The sequence below is a fragment of the Electrophorus electricus genome, chromosome 23 (assembly GCF_013358815.1).
Source record: "Electrophorus electricus isolate fEleEle1 chromosome 23, fEleEle1.pri, whole genome shotgun sequence".
Classification (NCBI taxonomy): domain Eukaryota; kingdom Metazoa; phylum Chordata; class Actinopteri; order Gymnotiformes; family Gymnotidae; genus Electrophorus; species Electrophorus electricus.
The window spans coordinates 12,057,153-12,072,008 of NC_049557.1; the positions used below are offsets into that span (position 1 = coordinate 12,057,153).

The window sequence follows — 14,856 nt, forward strand, 5'->3', positions numbered from 1 at the left end:
ATCTCTGCGCGCGCCTCTAAAACGCCTGGCCAGCCTCCGCGGGTTTGATCCGCTCCTTATATCTTTCCCAACGTCGGCCAATCTGCAACACATATCAGCGTATCTAGTGTTGGACGCCTTACAGAACACGTCATCTCCAGCCGTGACAGGTCCTCTGCACCTCTGGTTCAGGGATTAGTTCTCCAGATATAACCTACAGCGCGACAGCACGAGCGGTTTGGGTCCTGACACGCTCAACTTCGCAAACTACTGAAAAGTAAAGCGACGAAATGTCCTCGTAATAACCCTGAAAGCGAGATCAGGGAATGCCGATGCACGTTTAGACACTACCTCACCGTTGGACTGTTCAGGTAGGTTACAGTCCAGAGGTCTCGAGGTCCGCCTGTAGTCCTAGTTCACTGCCACATAGAGAGCGAGGTGCGGCGGCGCGTGCTCCGTAGCTGTGCCGTTTCTTTTTCTCCTTTTCCCTTTCTGTCTAACCGCTAAAGACCAGCCGCCGTGTGGCTGCCTCTCCAGCAGAGCTCAGGACTGCAGGAAGTGGGAGGCAGTAACAGGCGCTGAACGCAGGGAGGAGCTGCACACACAAGCGCGCTCTGGAGACGACAGGGGCCCGCAAGGGGTCGCGCTCTTCACCTGCGGATATCTGATACCCTGCTGCTGCTAAATGCCAGATGCGACGTTTGCTTTTTGAACTAATGTTTCAGAAACATTATATTCCTTCAACTTGGTCCTCTATATCTTATATTTACCATAGAACAGAAAGGAAGAAAAAACATTGCCTGTTTTTGATAGATTTGTCCAGGAAGGCCTGAGTTATTACTATTATTATTATTGTACTGATCTACAAGTCTGAGTCCATCCTTAGTGTTTCTGTGAGGGTTTGTTTTGATTACACTACTATGTACTGGACTGCAATCCCATGCAGCAGTGGTAGTTTTTACAACCACTGCGTTATGGCTGATCCAATGCCTCGGTGGGCCCCTGAACCAAGTGAAAGAAACATGAACCAGTTTTATATTGTAAACAAATGGCAAATGCCTGATTTAGGTGAAGACATAAACAGGAGTTTCTAAGAACTGAGAAAGTTGAAGAGAATGCAGATCTGTAGGAGTTTAACAGCCCACATCGCTCACCTGCGCATGCACACACACACACAGACTAGAGCCTGCTGAGCACAGATGTCCTAGATCAAACCAGATCAGAGAACTTCTTCACCTCTACAGACCTGCAACGCTTGTTCCTGCCCTCGTACAGCAGTTGATACCCGCCTCACTCTTCATCGCGCACGCGTGTGTGTGTGTGTGTGTGCGCATATACAAGCGTTTCTCCCTCTTTCTCTTCAGCCTCCTTAGGTGAGTGTTTAATGGGATTGTTTGGGCTTCTCGGGCAGGTCTCCAGGATGGATGCCTTCTCCTGTCTCAATGGTTGCTGTTTTCCCAACGCTTCCTGTGCTGACCTAAATGTTAAACCTGCAAAACCATGCATAGATGGGGTAAGGCAGATCCGGAAGACTGTTGGGCTGGCAGGCGTGACTGCTGCAGTTATCCCAGAATGTGGAAAACTTTGTTTCACATGTGAATTTACTCAGTTGATCAGCTAAGCTAATGAAAGGCCTTTAACACTGAGAAGGTGTTGAGTTCATCACATTGAAGGCAGTCATATTCTCAAAGCATTTCTTTGATAAGGGGTATGTAACAATTTGCTGTGGCTTTGTTGAACAATTTAGCGATGTTTAAGGCATCCACTCTCTTCTTGCTGCGTGGTTATCTGTGTTAAGTGGAGGTACTAGTGCTGCTATGATGTTCATGATTCACTGATGTTTAAGTTGCTAAATTGAAAAAAAAAAAAGCTTTTTGTAAGTCATCTTATTGTGTCTAAATTGCACTTTAGGTTAAGTGCAAATGAGAAAGTTGAAAGATTGTTAAATTGTTACCCTGGTAGTTTTTTTTTTTGTACAAGTACCAGACGTGCACAGTCTAAATGCAAACGACTCGTCGTGCAGATCCAAAACATTTGATCTCAAAAAGGTTTATCTTTTATTTTAGACAGCAAAGTCAACTTCTGGAAGCAAAAATAATAATAATTTTAACCATTTTAACTGATCAGGACTGCTCTCAGCCAAGTATATAATTTGTGACTAATGTTGGCTGTGACATCATGAGTAGCTTTGACTTCAGGGTATATAAGGTCTTTATAATTTTCAAAAAATTCAAAATTTGTAGGTTAATTATATTGAATTTTGCTTCAATAATAATATTACCGTATGGATTAATTAAAGGCCGTTATATTCGTGCTTTACTGCTGCAAAGAGCGATGTTCATCTCATAGCATCATGCCTCACATTGTGCACAAACAATTTCAGCAAAAATGCTGATTTTACAATACAAGCCTACAACAAAGGGGAAAAACACATCTTTTCTATCACAGAACTCTGAGAACACAGCTTTGGCTTCAAAGAAGGAGGTTGTATTTGAATTTTAAGAGCCGTCCAACACACTCAAAAATAAACGTCTGTTAGGCAAGAGCTTTTTTATTTTCCCAAATTGATTTGAAATTATATGTTTCTATTTAGAGACAAACTCTTTCAGTCTTTTCTGAAGAATAAGACATGACAGTTGTTATCATCCGTAATCTGGTAGATTAGCATACTCACGTTTGTATACCCACACATTGTCTTTTCCTCCTGAAGCACAAAGCTGTTTTGGTAACTCTGCAATAAGGCTGCACAAATAACCCCACAAATATCTCACTTCACATCAGTTAATATATCTGAGGTTTCATATCAGCACAGATTATGTAAAGAGCAAAGACGGCAGTGGCAGCTGTGGGTGGTCTGGGTCCAGCAGCGTTAGGTCCAGGCCTGCCACGGGCCCAGACGTCCCGCCATGCTACAACGCAGCCATGGGAACGGCTAAATATGGGCTCTGAATCAGGCCAAGATGGCTGAGGAACACAAACTCCAATCACAACACGAACAGAAATGTTCAACAGGGCAGAGGTCAGTGGCACTAATGGCCCTTTATGGCTTGGAAAAAAAACCCAAAAAAAAAACAGTCTTTTGGTTTCCGCAGTACGCTGCTATTCTTAGAGATGGTTTTTTTTCCATTCAGCACAAGGCAATTATATTTCGGAGCTTTAAAGTGTTATTAGGCTAAAGAGAAAGTCGGTAATACAGTAAATAAAACTGTTGATGTGAGCCATGCTCCCAGATTTGGTCCAAGGCAGCGGGTGTACAGAAGCCTAAAGAAGAACTGAGTAGAAGTGTTAGACGTAGAGGGATTTTTTTTAGTTATTTTTATATAATTGCTGTTCCTAGAATGTACTGAGAATAATAATGAAAATTCTAATCCCAAGATACTTGTGTACAATTATTTTTATAGGTTATTTTTACTGAGACCATTTTACCGCAACATTGTACCAACAAAGACATTCTTACTAATCTGGTTCTGAAGTTGAAACTATGGAGGGATGGTACCTGTCAATCTGAAAGGACGAGTGTTTGGAGCAGAGTAGCCACCTCAGGAAATGCTACCAACATGCCATTTGGCAGCCAGTACCAGAGGAAAATGTAGAACTTTGTTCAGTTTTTACTCAAATAAACGTACTGTTATCTCACGCCCCTAAATTACAGATTATTGTTCTGTGCTAGAAGAGAAATTAACTTAGTGAATATAATGCATAAACTGTGGTACATGGTGCCTTCTGGAAACAGAGTTTCTTGAATGCGCTCCAGATCTCAAACATTTCCATGGTAACCCCACTAGACATTAGATAAATTAGACCTGGCATTTTCTGTATATCTAATTCAAATATGACAATCTGTCAGTTATTTTTAGTTCTTTGCATTCTTCTAATCGCCTGGTGTATGCGAGTATGTCTTTTATCGATGGCGGTGTGGTTTGAGTTCTATTTTTGTCAGTCTGTCTTTTACTGCTACTTTTCTCAGTGTAATTTTGCTATTATAACTTTGTTAAGTTTACAAGTGTAACTTTACTAGGTTAGACTGTAAGTTTTCTGAGTTAGACTGTAACCTTGGTAGGTGTGAGTGTAACTGCTGCATTTCAGCCTGATGCTTTCTCAGTGTTCTCAGTAGCCCTGCACCCAGACACACTGCTGTTCCCTGACTGCAGAGATGTCGTAGCCCTGCAATTTAAATCATTTTCACTCTCACAAGCTCGCCACGGTCCGCTCTTAGAATGCGGCTTGCGTTGACAAATCATGAGCGCTGAGCCATATAAACAGTCCCTGGTGTGAGAGGACACCTTACATAGACTCACTCCTACTGGTCTCGGGAAAAAGGACACCGAGAGGAAGAAACGGGTGACTAATTTTTGAATTCATAAGATGGTGGCTGAGTTTAAGTTAACATTTTCCATAATGAACTGAAATATAGGGAAATGGGGCCCACACACCTACTCAAAGGCAGACAGTAAACACTAAGACCATACGGTACATAGTCTATACACAACACTCCATATAGACCCAACTAGACCCAACTAGGCCTAAAAAGAATACAAAACACTCTAAAGTATAAGACTATAAGGCAGAGCCTGAGGTTGTGATGAATTATGTATGAGGGGGCGGAGACCACCCTTAAGTCGGTGGCCATGCTGGTCAGAGGTTTCCATGACAGCTTTTATAACTCACTGTCACCTCGCTGTCTTTAAAATGCATGGTCCCTTTGCTGTGGCCTTGTGTTTGTTAGAACACAAGGTCTGAGTGTGTGTGTGTGTGTGTGTGTGTGTGTGTCTCTCTCAGGGGCTTTCACTGTACTGGTGTCCTCTGTAGTGACTGTGTCCAGGAAGGTAACCCTTGTGATGCAAGAGGCCTTGCTGAGAGTGGAGTACCTGCTACCCACACAGCAGACCGTCACCCTCGACACAGAGGGCGGGGATGTTAGAGCCTTCAGAAGAGTTACCATGAGGAAATGTTGCTTGTGGCGGCTATCTGTTCATATCAGTTACTTTTTTATTCTTATGTAATATCTGATCCCTGATCTTGCCATTGTGACAGCGGGCAACACAGAATCTCAGGACATGAGGTCTTGGGGCATGGTGTCTCAGGACACAGTCCTAGCAGAATGACTGGGGCTTATTGTTTTTTGTTTTTGTTTGTTTGTTTGTTAACAGATCATACAGGGCAAGTCTATAGCGTTAGGAATATGTTCATTTTGCTTATTCTCTGGTAACACCACCTTCAACTTTAGCAATCTGCACTCTACATCACCCACACACAGGAAAAGATTAAACACACAGAGCAGCAAAACCCATACACACACACACACACACACACACACACACACACACACACACTCACACTCACACACACACACTCACACACTCACACACACACACTCACACACTCACACACGCACTCACACACACACACTCACACTCACTCACACACACACACACTCACACACACACACACACACACACACACACACTCACACACTCACACACACACACACACACACACACACACACACACACACTCACTCACTCACACACACACTCACACTCTCTTCTTAGGGAGTTGGTCTTCTGAAGACTTAGTAAGAGGTAACAGCCTTCAGTATGTCAAACATTTCATACTAGAATCTACTAACAAATATAATTTCATTTTTGGTATCAGATTTTACTGTTACTTATAAAATAAGTTAATTTAATAAGTTAGTTATGTGGTTTAAGATGTTTTTAAAATGATTAGTATTTGTAGTGAATTCTCTTTCATGTGCTGTCACTCATCCATTTGCCTGAGATGTATTTTACTATTATTTATAATACTGTAGGAACTATCGGATAAAACGCTTGACATGCCAAGGTTCGTTTAAATGTTGGTCTCATCTTGAGTGCGTTTATTTCTGTTTATTTATTAGTAATATTTTCCACAGGGTATTCCAGCAAGACTGTTGTTTTCTTCCCAGCGGGGATTTGTTTTTGCTAACACTCAAGAAGTGTCCGTCTCGTGGATCCCTGTGTAAGCATGTGCCTATGTGCCAGAGGTCAGGAACATTCGCGAAGCACCCACACCTGCGGCTGAGCATACATGCCGAGATCCGAGGGGGAGGGGAGGATGTGTGTAGACTTCCTGTTGTGGCAGGGCGACGTGGCTGAGGGCAGGATGAGCTCAGATGGCTGCCGCATTTTCCAGCAGCAGAGCAACACGTGGGCACCCGGGAGCCTTCCATACTATAGCCCTGCTGGTAGCTCAGTGGTTAAGGTGCTTGACTTGTAATTGGAAGGTTGCTGGTTTAAGTCCTGCCACTGTTGGGCCCCTGAGCAAGACCCTTAACTCTCAATTGCTCAAGTTATAATTGTAAGTTGCTTTGGATAAAGGCATCAGATTTTTACTATAAATGTTCTGAGTTAACAATGTGTTACAGCACAATTTTTATGAGACAGTGTGAAAGCAGAGGCATTTTAATGCGTGTGTAGTGTGACATGTTAAGATGAGTCAGAGAGAATACTATTTATTTCCACGCCCTTAGTGTACGAAACTGCTGAAACTGAATCAAATTAACTTTTCCTTTCACTTCTCACAGCCATAACTAACTTGTGCTTTCTCTCTCGCTCTCTGATTCAATCATCAGAACAAATGATACACATGTGTGTGTCTCTCTAGACACCTGAGCGTCTGACCGTCTGCCTCTGGTGCCTCCTCCAGTCCTGCTCCTGCGCCTCGGACTGCCACCCTGACTCACAATGATCGAACCTGCCACTGAACTCCCCTTCTTCTACGGCAGCATCAGCCGCTCAGAGGCTGAGCAGCACTTGAAGCTGGCAGGCATGTCGGACGGTCTGTTCCTGCTGCGTCAATGCCTGCGCAGCCTGGGCGGCTATGTACTCTCGCTGGTGTGGAACCTGGAGTTCTACCACTACCCTGTGGAGAAGCAGCTGAACGGCACCTACTGCATCTCGGGCGGCAAACCCCACTGCGGCCCGGCCGAGTTGTGCGAGTTCTACAGTAAGGATGCCGACGGGCTGGTGTGCACACTGAGGAAGCCCTGCCTCCGACCCGCCGATCAGGCTGTCAAATCCGGTGTCTTCGACAGCCTGAGGGACAACATGCTTCGGGAATACGTCCGGCACACCTGGAACCTGGAGGTGAGGGAGTGGGAATTTGTTAAATCCAAAAGAACATACAATATATTAGTAACACAAACAAAAGCAACAGGTTCTGAATATACTTGGCTGAGATAAATAAATAACCGTGGCTCATGCCTGATCTAAACAGAAGCCTTGATTCCCCCTAACCCTGGTCTCATCCCCTACCGCTTTCCCTGTGAGTTTGGCTGTGTTTGTGTGTTTAGGAGTGTGTGTTTGTATGTAGGAGTGTGTGTGTAGGAGTGTGTGTGTTTGTGTGTAGGAGTGTGTGTGTGTGTGTGTGTTTGTTTGTGTTTGTATGTAGGAGTGTGTGTGTTTGTGTGTAGGAGTGTGTGTGGGTGTTTGTTTGTGTTTGTGTGTATAGGAGTGTGTGTGTGTTTGTTTTTGTGTGTATTAGTGTGTTTGTTTGTGTGCGTGTATATAAGTGTGTGTGTGTGCATGCATTTTGTTTTTTTTTTATTTTTGCATATTTTTAGGACAAAAAATGTCCTGACTGTATGTGAAAAACAGATTTAAAAATCAGATCTATCTTGTGAGGACCAGCAAATGGTGGGATTTTTGTTTTTGCATTTTACCAAAGATAGCTTCATTTAAAAAATACCACCATTTGCATTGCTGTGTTGAGGGAGAAGCCATGGAGCAGGCCATCATTAGCCAGGCCCCTCAGCTGGAGAAGCTGATCGCCACCACGGCCCATGAAAAGATGCCTTGGTACCACGGCAAAATCTCCCGGACTGAAGGCGAGAGACGCCTCTACTCTGCCTCGCAGCCCGACGGCAAGTTCCTGTGAGTGAATCCGTTCTCCTGGCCAGCTGCACACTTCTGGGTTAGGGTTGGGTTATCCTAATAATCCTAGCTGTATAGTTGTAGGTGTGTTATTTGTTTATATACATAGTTTAAATACACGCATATATCTTAATTTTGTATGAATAGTGAGCTATAAATATATTGAATCATAGGCTTGTAATCAATCCAGGCACTATATATATATATATATATATATATATAAATTCCTAAAGTTAGTTATTTGTGCCACTTAAATATAACATCGTGCATTAGAGTAAATCAACGTAAAATAAAAGAGCTTTTTCCCCACTTTTCAAATGTAGTCTTACAGTTACTCAAGAACAACATGCTATTTTTCCTAAAACATCACGCAAGGTCGTCGCAAAATATCAAGATTGAAAACTAATAATTTTCAATATTTTAACATCAAAAGGTTAACACCACTGCGTTCAGTAAAAATCCCGAAGTCACAAACAAACATTTAAATAATATGTAAATGGTGAGACAGGTTTGAGCGATACGTCCTTCATGCTGTAGTCCTAGCGGTTTTTTAGAAAAAGCTCTCGCATGCTATTAATAGACTGGATATTTTTACAGATATTCTGTGAAACACAGTTTTATACCATTTCAGGGCAATTCTACAGGTTTACGCAGGATGTTTCCCTCTCTTAGGGTAAGAGAACGAGATGAATCGGGTACCTTTGCTCTCTCTGTGATGTACGGAAAGACAGCCTACCACTACCGAATTCTGCACGATAAATCGGGCAAATACTCCATGCCAGAAGGAACCAAATTTGACACTGTATGGCAGGTATGTTTCCATATCTACATGTCTATATAATAGACTAGAGACATACGTCCATACCTACATGTCTATATAATAGAGACATACGTCCATACCTACATGTCTATATAATAGAGACATACGTCCATACCTACACGTCTATATAATAGACTAGAGACATACGTCCATACATACATGTCTATATAATAGAGACATACGTCCATATCTACATGTCTATATAATAGAGACATACGTCCATACCTATTTGTCTATATAATAGACTAGAGACATACGTCCATACATACATGTCTATATAATAGACTAGAGACATACGTCCATACCTACATGTCTATATAATAGAGACATACGTCCATATCTACATGTCTATATAATAGAGACATACGTCCATACCTACACGTCTATATAATAGACTAGAGACATACGTCCATACCTACATGTCTATATAATAGAGACATACGTCCATATCTACATGTCTATATAATAGAGACATACGTCCATACCTACACGTCTATATAATAGACTAGAGACATACGTCCATACATATATGTCTATATAATAGAGACATACGTCCATACCTACATGTCTATATAATAGAGACATACGTCCATACCTATTTGTCTATATAATAGAGACATACGTCCATACCTACATGTCTATATAATAGAGACATACGTCCATACCTACATGTCTATATAATAGAGACATACGTCCATACCTACATGTCTATATAATAGAGACATACGTCCATACCTACATGTCTATATAATAGACATACATCCATACCTACATGTCTATATAATAGAGACATACGTCCATACCTACACGTCTATATAATAGACTAGAGACATACGTCCATACCTACATGTCTATATAATCAACTAGAGACATGCGTCCATACCTACACGTCTATATAATAGACTACTTGTTTTGACAAATCCCCAGTATATAATTCTGACGTATTTCAGTCTACAATGACTGTAGATCATTCAAATGTGCACTTATCAAGAGCCCTGTAATGTAGAGAATACGTGTGATTCAATCCTGTAATTTTATTATAAGATGAACATTTCTACGCCTATTTCTGATCATGTTGGTCTTTCTGTCCCAGCTGGTTGAGTATCTAAAGATGAAACCCGACGGCCTGGTCACGTTGCTTCGTGAAGCCTGTGTGAATCAACACAGCGCAAACCGTGCGTACTCACCCCTCCTGATTATTTGTTCATAACAGCCAGCGTAGATAATATTAACATATGAACTTTTAATAACGCTTGCGTCAACTGTACTAGTGCAATTCCCATGATGCATATAATAATACAAACTCATCATGAGGGTTATTTATAACCTGTGCATAGTCTTATAAAAATAGGCATATGTACAGGAATTTAATAATATGATATGTGCTCTATTAATAACAGCGGGTGGCAACTGCACTGTTCCACGTGCAGTAAAGCAGCGTGAAGTGTACCAGTGAAAGGCTGCGTATGCATAACACTGTGTTCCTATGGTAACAGTGTGGTTGATGTGAATTCACCCTGGAAGATTTTTCAGAACTTCCTAGTCCTTATGAATGGGACAGACATAGGCCATATATCTTAGAATTTTAGAATATATGATTTTATATTTATAAAACAATCAAGTAATGTGTATGATTTAGTATTTGAGTGTGATCAGAAATTAATTCCTTTCCTCTCTAAGCAAAGTTGTCCAGGGCTAGACAGCTCAGAGAAGACAGTTTGTTTTACACAATCACAAACACATTCCAAAAGGAACAGGTTCGGTTCTGACCCAGACAAAACACAGATGCCAGAGGTACATGTATCTACAGAATCCTCGGAGCTAGTCGAGGGTTCCTTGAGGTGAGGTGTCCTGTAAGCTCTGGGCAGGTGTAGGATGATGCAAAGGTACTGAGAATAGGTGAGATCAGATGAGGTGAGTTAATCAGGACCCCCCACCCTCTGTGAAATGGTGTGATCATGGGAACCAAATCCCACTAAATCAGAGAGAAACACATAAATCAGTAGAATGTGTGACCTCTAGGACTTGGTCTTCTACATGCTCATTTATGAGTGATTTACGTTTAACTAAACCTCTCTGTTCTGTCTTTAGATACTCCAGCGGTGCCATTAGTTGTAAGTATCAGAAACACTTATCTGGTGTTGTGTGTCTTACCATAAACAGGATATCAAAACTTGACTGCATCTGGGTTCTTTGTAACCACCCTTTCTCACGTTTGCAGAGGGCCAGAGGTAATGGCTACACGCCGCCCCCTGAAGGTGAGATTGTGTCACTGCAATACTTAATTGTTTTGGTGATTTTCTTTAATGTATTCATGGGAAGAAACCTTGAGAAATTTATCATCATTTTCTCCTTGTTTTTCCTCTTCTTATTTTCAGTTCCTGGCGCCTGCAAGACCCTGACCTCATTGCCTGCAGGGCGGCAAACTCTGCCCATGGACAGCGATGAGTTCGTCAGTCCATATGCTGACCCCAAGGAGCTCCAGGAGAAGACACTCTTCATTAAACGTGAGAAGCTGATGGTGGACGAGGTGGAGCTGGGCTCAGGGAACTTCGGCTCCGTGAAGAAAGGCGTTTATAAGATGAAGAGGTAATCGGTGTGACGTGGCAAAGTGCATCGTGTGAGACCAAAAATGTACAGTATGAAAGAATGCAGAAGGAATACAGAATGTTCTTGAGAAGGTTACCATAGTGTCCTTGTGTGTTTTAATTCTGGAGAAAACTAGAATGAGCTTAAGTAATCATGAGATCGTCCCTCAGAAAAACACTATGTGCAGCGAGTGTTGCAGTGAGCCCTTGCGTTTGTGTTCAGCTCCTCACTGTAGTGGTGCAGTGGTGTCTTACAGCACTGTACCATATCCCCTCCCCATGCTGTGGTTCCCTCTGGCTCACCTCTACACATTGCCCATATTTGCAAAACCAGACTGTAACCAAATGAGTGTGAAAGGTCCGTTCTGTGGGCACTTTTACTGAGCGCACACAAGCATTCAACAACCAATGTTGTTTCCTTTTTCCATATGACATCCCCCCATCTCTCTCTCTCTCTCTCTCTCTCTCACTCTCTCTCTATGTCTGTCTCTCTCTCTCTTTTAGCAAGCACATCGACGTGGCCATCAAGGTGCTGAAGAGTGAGAACGAGAAGGCAGTTCGGGATGAGATGATGCGTGAAGCTGACATCATGCACCAGCTGGACAACCCTTACATCGTGCGCATGATCGGCCTGTGCCAGGCGGAGGCCCTGATGCTCGTCATGGAGATGGCCCCTGCTGGGCCCCTCAACAAGTTCCTCTCCAGCAAGAAGTAAGGCTGAACCCACACACTTGAACCCGCACATCTGAACCCAAACACCTGATCCCGCACACTTGAACCCATACACCTGAACCCGCACACCTGACCCCGCACACCTGAGATACCAAATAACTAACACAGACAACCAGAATCAAGACACATGCAGGGGTCACTTAAGTTATGTATAAGTTTAAATCTTTCATAAAGTGGCCACTTTCAGTTCACATATGTAATAAGCATATTTGTGCTGGTTTGCGTTGTCTTGGCGATAATGATCTTTGCAAAATTTCAGACTATAAAAACAGTGAGTGAGGGGAGGGTGAAACAACAGAGTTTAATGTAGAGGGAAATGCAACTTCAGTCTGAATATTTTATTACACAGTGGACAGGCAGAGCCAAAACTGAAATACGGAGTGTGAAGTCTGTACTGATTACAAAGAACCAAGTAACAGAGATGTTTGGGTGGTTCCAGACCTCAGAAGGGCTGTAGAGGATGGTGGGACTTTAATAACAAATTACCATCCAGTTGCCTTAATCGTCATTAACAGTGAAGTTATGGAGGTGCAGATAAATTCTATATGCGGATGGAAACATCGAGGCGTCCATAAATGTACAGAAAGGAGCTTGGCATTATGGGAGTCCTCTGTGTGCCTCTCTCAGCTTTCACTGATTGGCCCACAGCCCAAAGTCTGTGGAGCTGTAACACTGTAGTAATTACCTGAGCTTCACCACACGTGTTTCAACATGCAGTCGTCCTGGACAGTTTGTGCATATGACAGATAAATATATGCACAAATATAGAGGCCAATAAATAATTATGCAGACAGTCTTTTTGAATAAAATAAGGTTGCATGACCTAAGTGACTATGTAAACTGAAATGTAGGAACTTGGTGAATTCAATTCTACAGATACTTGTGTCCCTCTTGAGATCCCGTAGTCTCTTGCTACATGTTCCCTATAAAGTGAAAGTAAAAGTGTTGTAATGAATCAACAATAAACAGCCCTGCAACCATCTCCTTCTCTCTTAATATTACTCTGATTGTTATAAACAAGCTCTGACTCTAACCCTGTGTGTGTGCGTACGTGTGTTTGAACGCGTGTGTGTATGTGTGTGTGCATGTGTGTACGTGTGTTTGTACGTGTGTGTATGTGTGTGTACGTGTGTACATGTATGTGTACGTGTGTATGTGTACGTGTGTGTACATGTGTATGTGTACATGTGTGTATGTGTGTGCATGTGTGTGTGTGTGTGTGTACGTGTACGTGTACGTGTGTGTACGTTCTCAGAGATCAGGTTGCAGTGGAAAACGTGGTTGAGCTGATGCACCAGGTCTCTCTGGGGATGAAGTATTTAGAGGAGAAGAACTTTGTGCACAGAGATCTGGCGGCTCGTAATGTGCTACTGGTCAACCAGCACTATGCCAAAATCAGCGACTTTGGCCTCTCCAAGGCCCTGGGGGCAGACGACAACTATTATAAGGTATGGCAAACCTCAGCCTTTTCATGTGTGTGTGTGTGTGTGTGTGTACATGCATGTGTATGAGTGTGTATGCATGTTATTTTTGTTGCTTTGCTACTGAATTCAATCTCATAGACCACAAAGGCCCACAGCCACCAGGAAAAGAACATATTTCTGTCGATGTGGATTCATGTGGTTTTGTGTATTTGTGTGTACATGTGCGTCTGTGTCTGTGTGTTGAAAACAAAATTAAAGACAAGTATGTGTGTGTGTTCGTGTGTGTGTTCGTGTGTGTGTGTGTGTGTGTGTGTGTGTGTGTGTGTGTGTGTGTGTGTGTGTGTGTGTGTGTGTGTGCGTGCGTCTAGGCACGCACGTTAGGAAAATGGCCTTTAAAGTGGTATGCTCCAGAATGCATCAACTTCCACAAGTTCTCCAGCAAAGGTGATGTGTGGAGCTTCGGGATCACCATGTGGGAAGCCTTCTCATACGGTGGAAAACCATACAAGGTATTCCTGCGCGTTCCCACAGAGCAACTTACCGAGGCTCAATACCAACGGCAGCTGCCATGGACAGACTGTGCCTATGACAAACAAACCTTGACTTTTCTTCCAAACGTCTGCCTGTTTGTTGACATTCCACCTGCATTTGCTTTGTCCTGTGTAGAAGATGAAGGGTCCCGAGGTGATCAGCTTCCTACAGGCCGGGAACCGCATGGACCGTCCCGCCAGCTGCCCGGAGCCCATATATGAGCTGATGAAGGACTGCTGGACCTACAAGTGTGTGAACTTCACTAGCTTTACCAATGTGTTACAGAGAAGTGAATGTACTTTAGATGTATGAGGCTTCACAATGTGGGACCCAATGTGGAAGTGGTGAAGCCGCCCCTCGGCTAGGCTAGGCTAGGGTTAACGCCACGCCCAACAGAGACAGACACAGCACAGCTGCTGTTTTGGGGAGTTGTATTCTCGCCACAGCTGTCCTGCAGAGGTTCCTGTAATGGTATCCAATCAGTCAGCTGATTTACATACATTGAGAAGAATGTGAAAATAATTGTGTGTCATATGTATATTTTCCAGATATGAAGAGAGGCCCAGCTTTGTACAGGTAGAGGAGAGAATGAGGACATACTATTACTCCACCTCAAAGAAAGTCTCCACAGAAACAAAGGAAGACGAGGAAAAACCTGCTGATTAACAGCATCCGTCTATCTCTCAGACCACAGGACCTGTAACTGTCAGACCACAGCACCCGTCTATCTCTCAGACCACAACACCCGTCTATCTCTCAGACCACAGAACCTGTAACTGTGAGACCACAGCACCCGTCTATCTCTTAGACCACAGAACCTGTAACTGTGAGACCACAGCACCCGTCTATCTCTCAGACCACAGGACCTG

The 14,856-nt window shown here is 43.0% G+C and overlaps 2 protein-coding genes across 7 annotated transcripts in view; one reads left to right on the forward strand and one right to left on the reverse strand.

The window, feature by feature from the left end:
* adamts10 (ADAM metallopeptidase with thrombospondin type 1 motif, 10) overlaps positions 1-461 on the reverse strand; it is a 51,476-nt gene extending 51,015 nt beyond the window's left edge. For 4 of the 5 annotated variants that reach the window (XM_035522177.1, XM_035522179.1, XM_035522180.1 and 1 more), the window contains exon 1: positions 336-461. The gene's annotated coding sequence lies outside the window, so the exon portion shown is untranslated. Of the gene's footprint in view, positions 1-330 lie in introns of all 5 variants that reach the window. The other variant, XM_035522178.1, reaches the window with a different exon arrangement.
* A 765-nt stretch (positions 462-1,226) lies between these two features.
* On the forward strand, positions 1,227-14,856 carry LOC113575095 (tyrosine-protein kinase ZAP-70). 2 transcript variants are annotated; one of them, XM_027006420.2, is made up of 13 exons: positions 1,227-1,352; positions 6,593-7,106; positions 7,732-7,892; positions 8,565-8,703; positions 9,806-9,887; positions 10,804-10,826; positions 10,934-10,970; positions 11,091-11,301; positions 11,805-12,011; positions 13,288-13,480; positions 13,825-13,965; positions 14,123-14,235; positions 14,536-14,856. In XM_027006420.2, exons 2-13 carry the CDS (start codon positions 6,705-6,707, stop codon positions 14,651-14,653), a joined length of 1,827 nt encoding a protein of 608 aa, XP_026862221.1. In that variant the 5' UTR covers positions 1,227-1,352; positions 6,593-6,704; the 3' UTR covers positions 14,654-14,856. The 2 variants fall into 2 exon arrangements, with proteins under 2 accessions (XP_026862221.1, XP_026862223.1); XM_027006422.2 differs by having other exon boundaries at positions 6,625-7,106.

Coding starts and splice junctions, on each gene's coding strand:
- LOC113575095 (XM_027006420.2), top strand. CDS start 6,705: ATGATCGAACCTGCCACTGAACTCCCCTTCTTCTACGGCAGCATCAGC. Junction 7,893..8,564: donor CAGCCCGACGGCAAGTTCCT/GTGAGTGAATCC, acceptor TCCCTCTCTTAG/GGTAAGAGAACGAGATGAAT. Junction 12,012..13,287: donor AAGTTCCTCTCCAGCAAGAA/GTAAGGCTGAAC, acceptor GTACGTTCTCAG/AGATCAGGTTGCAGTGGAAA.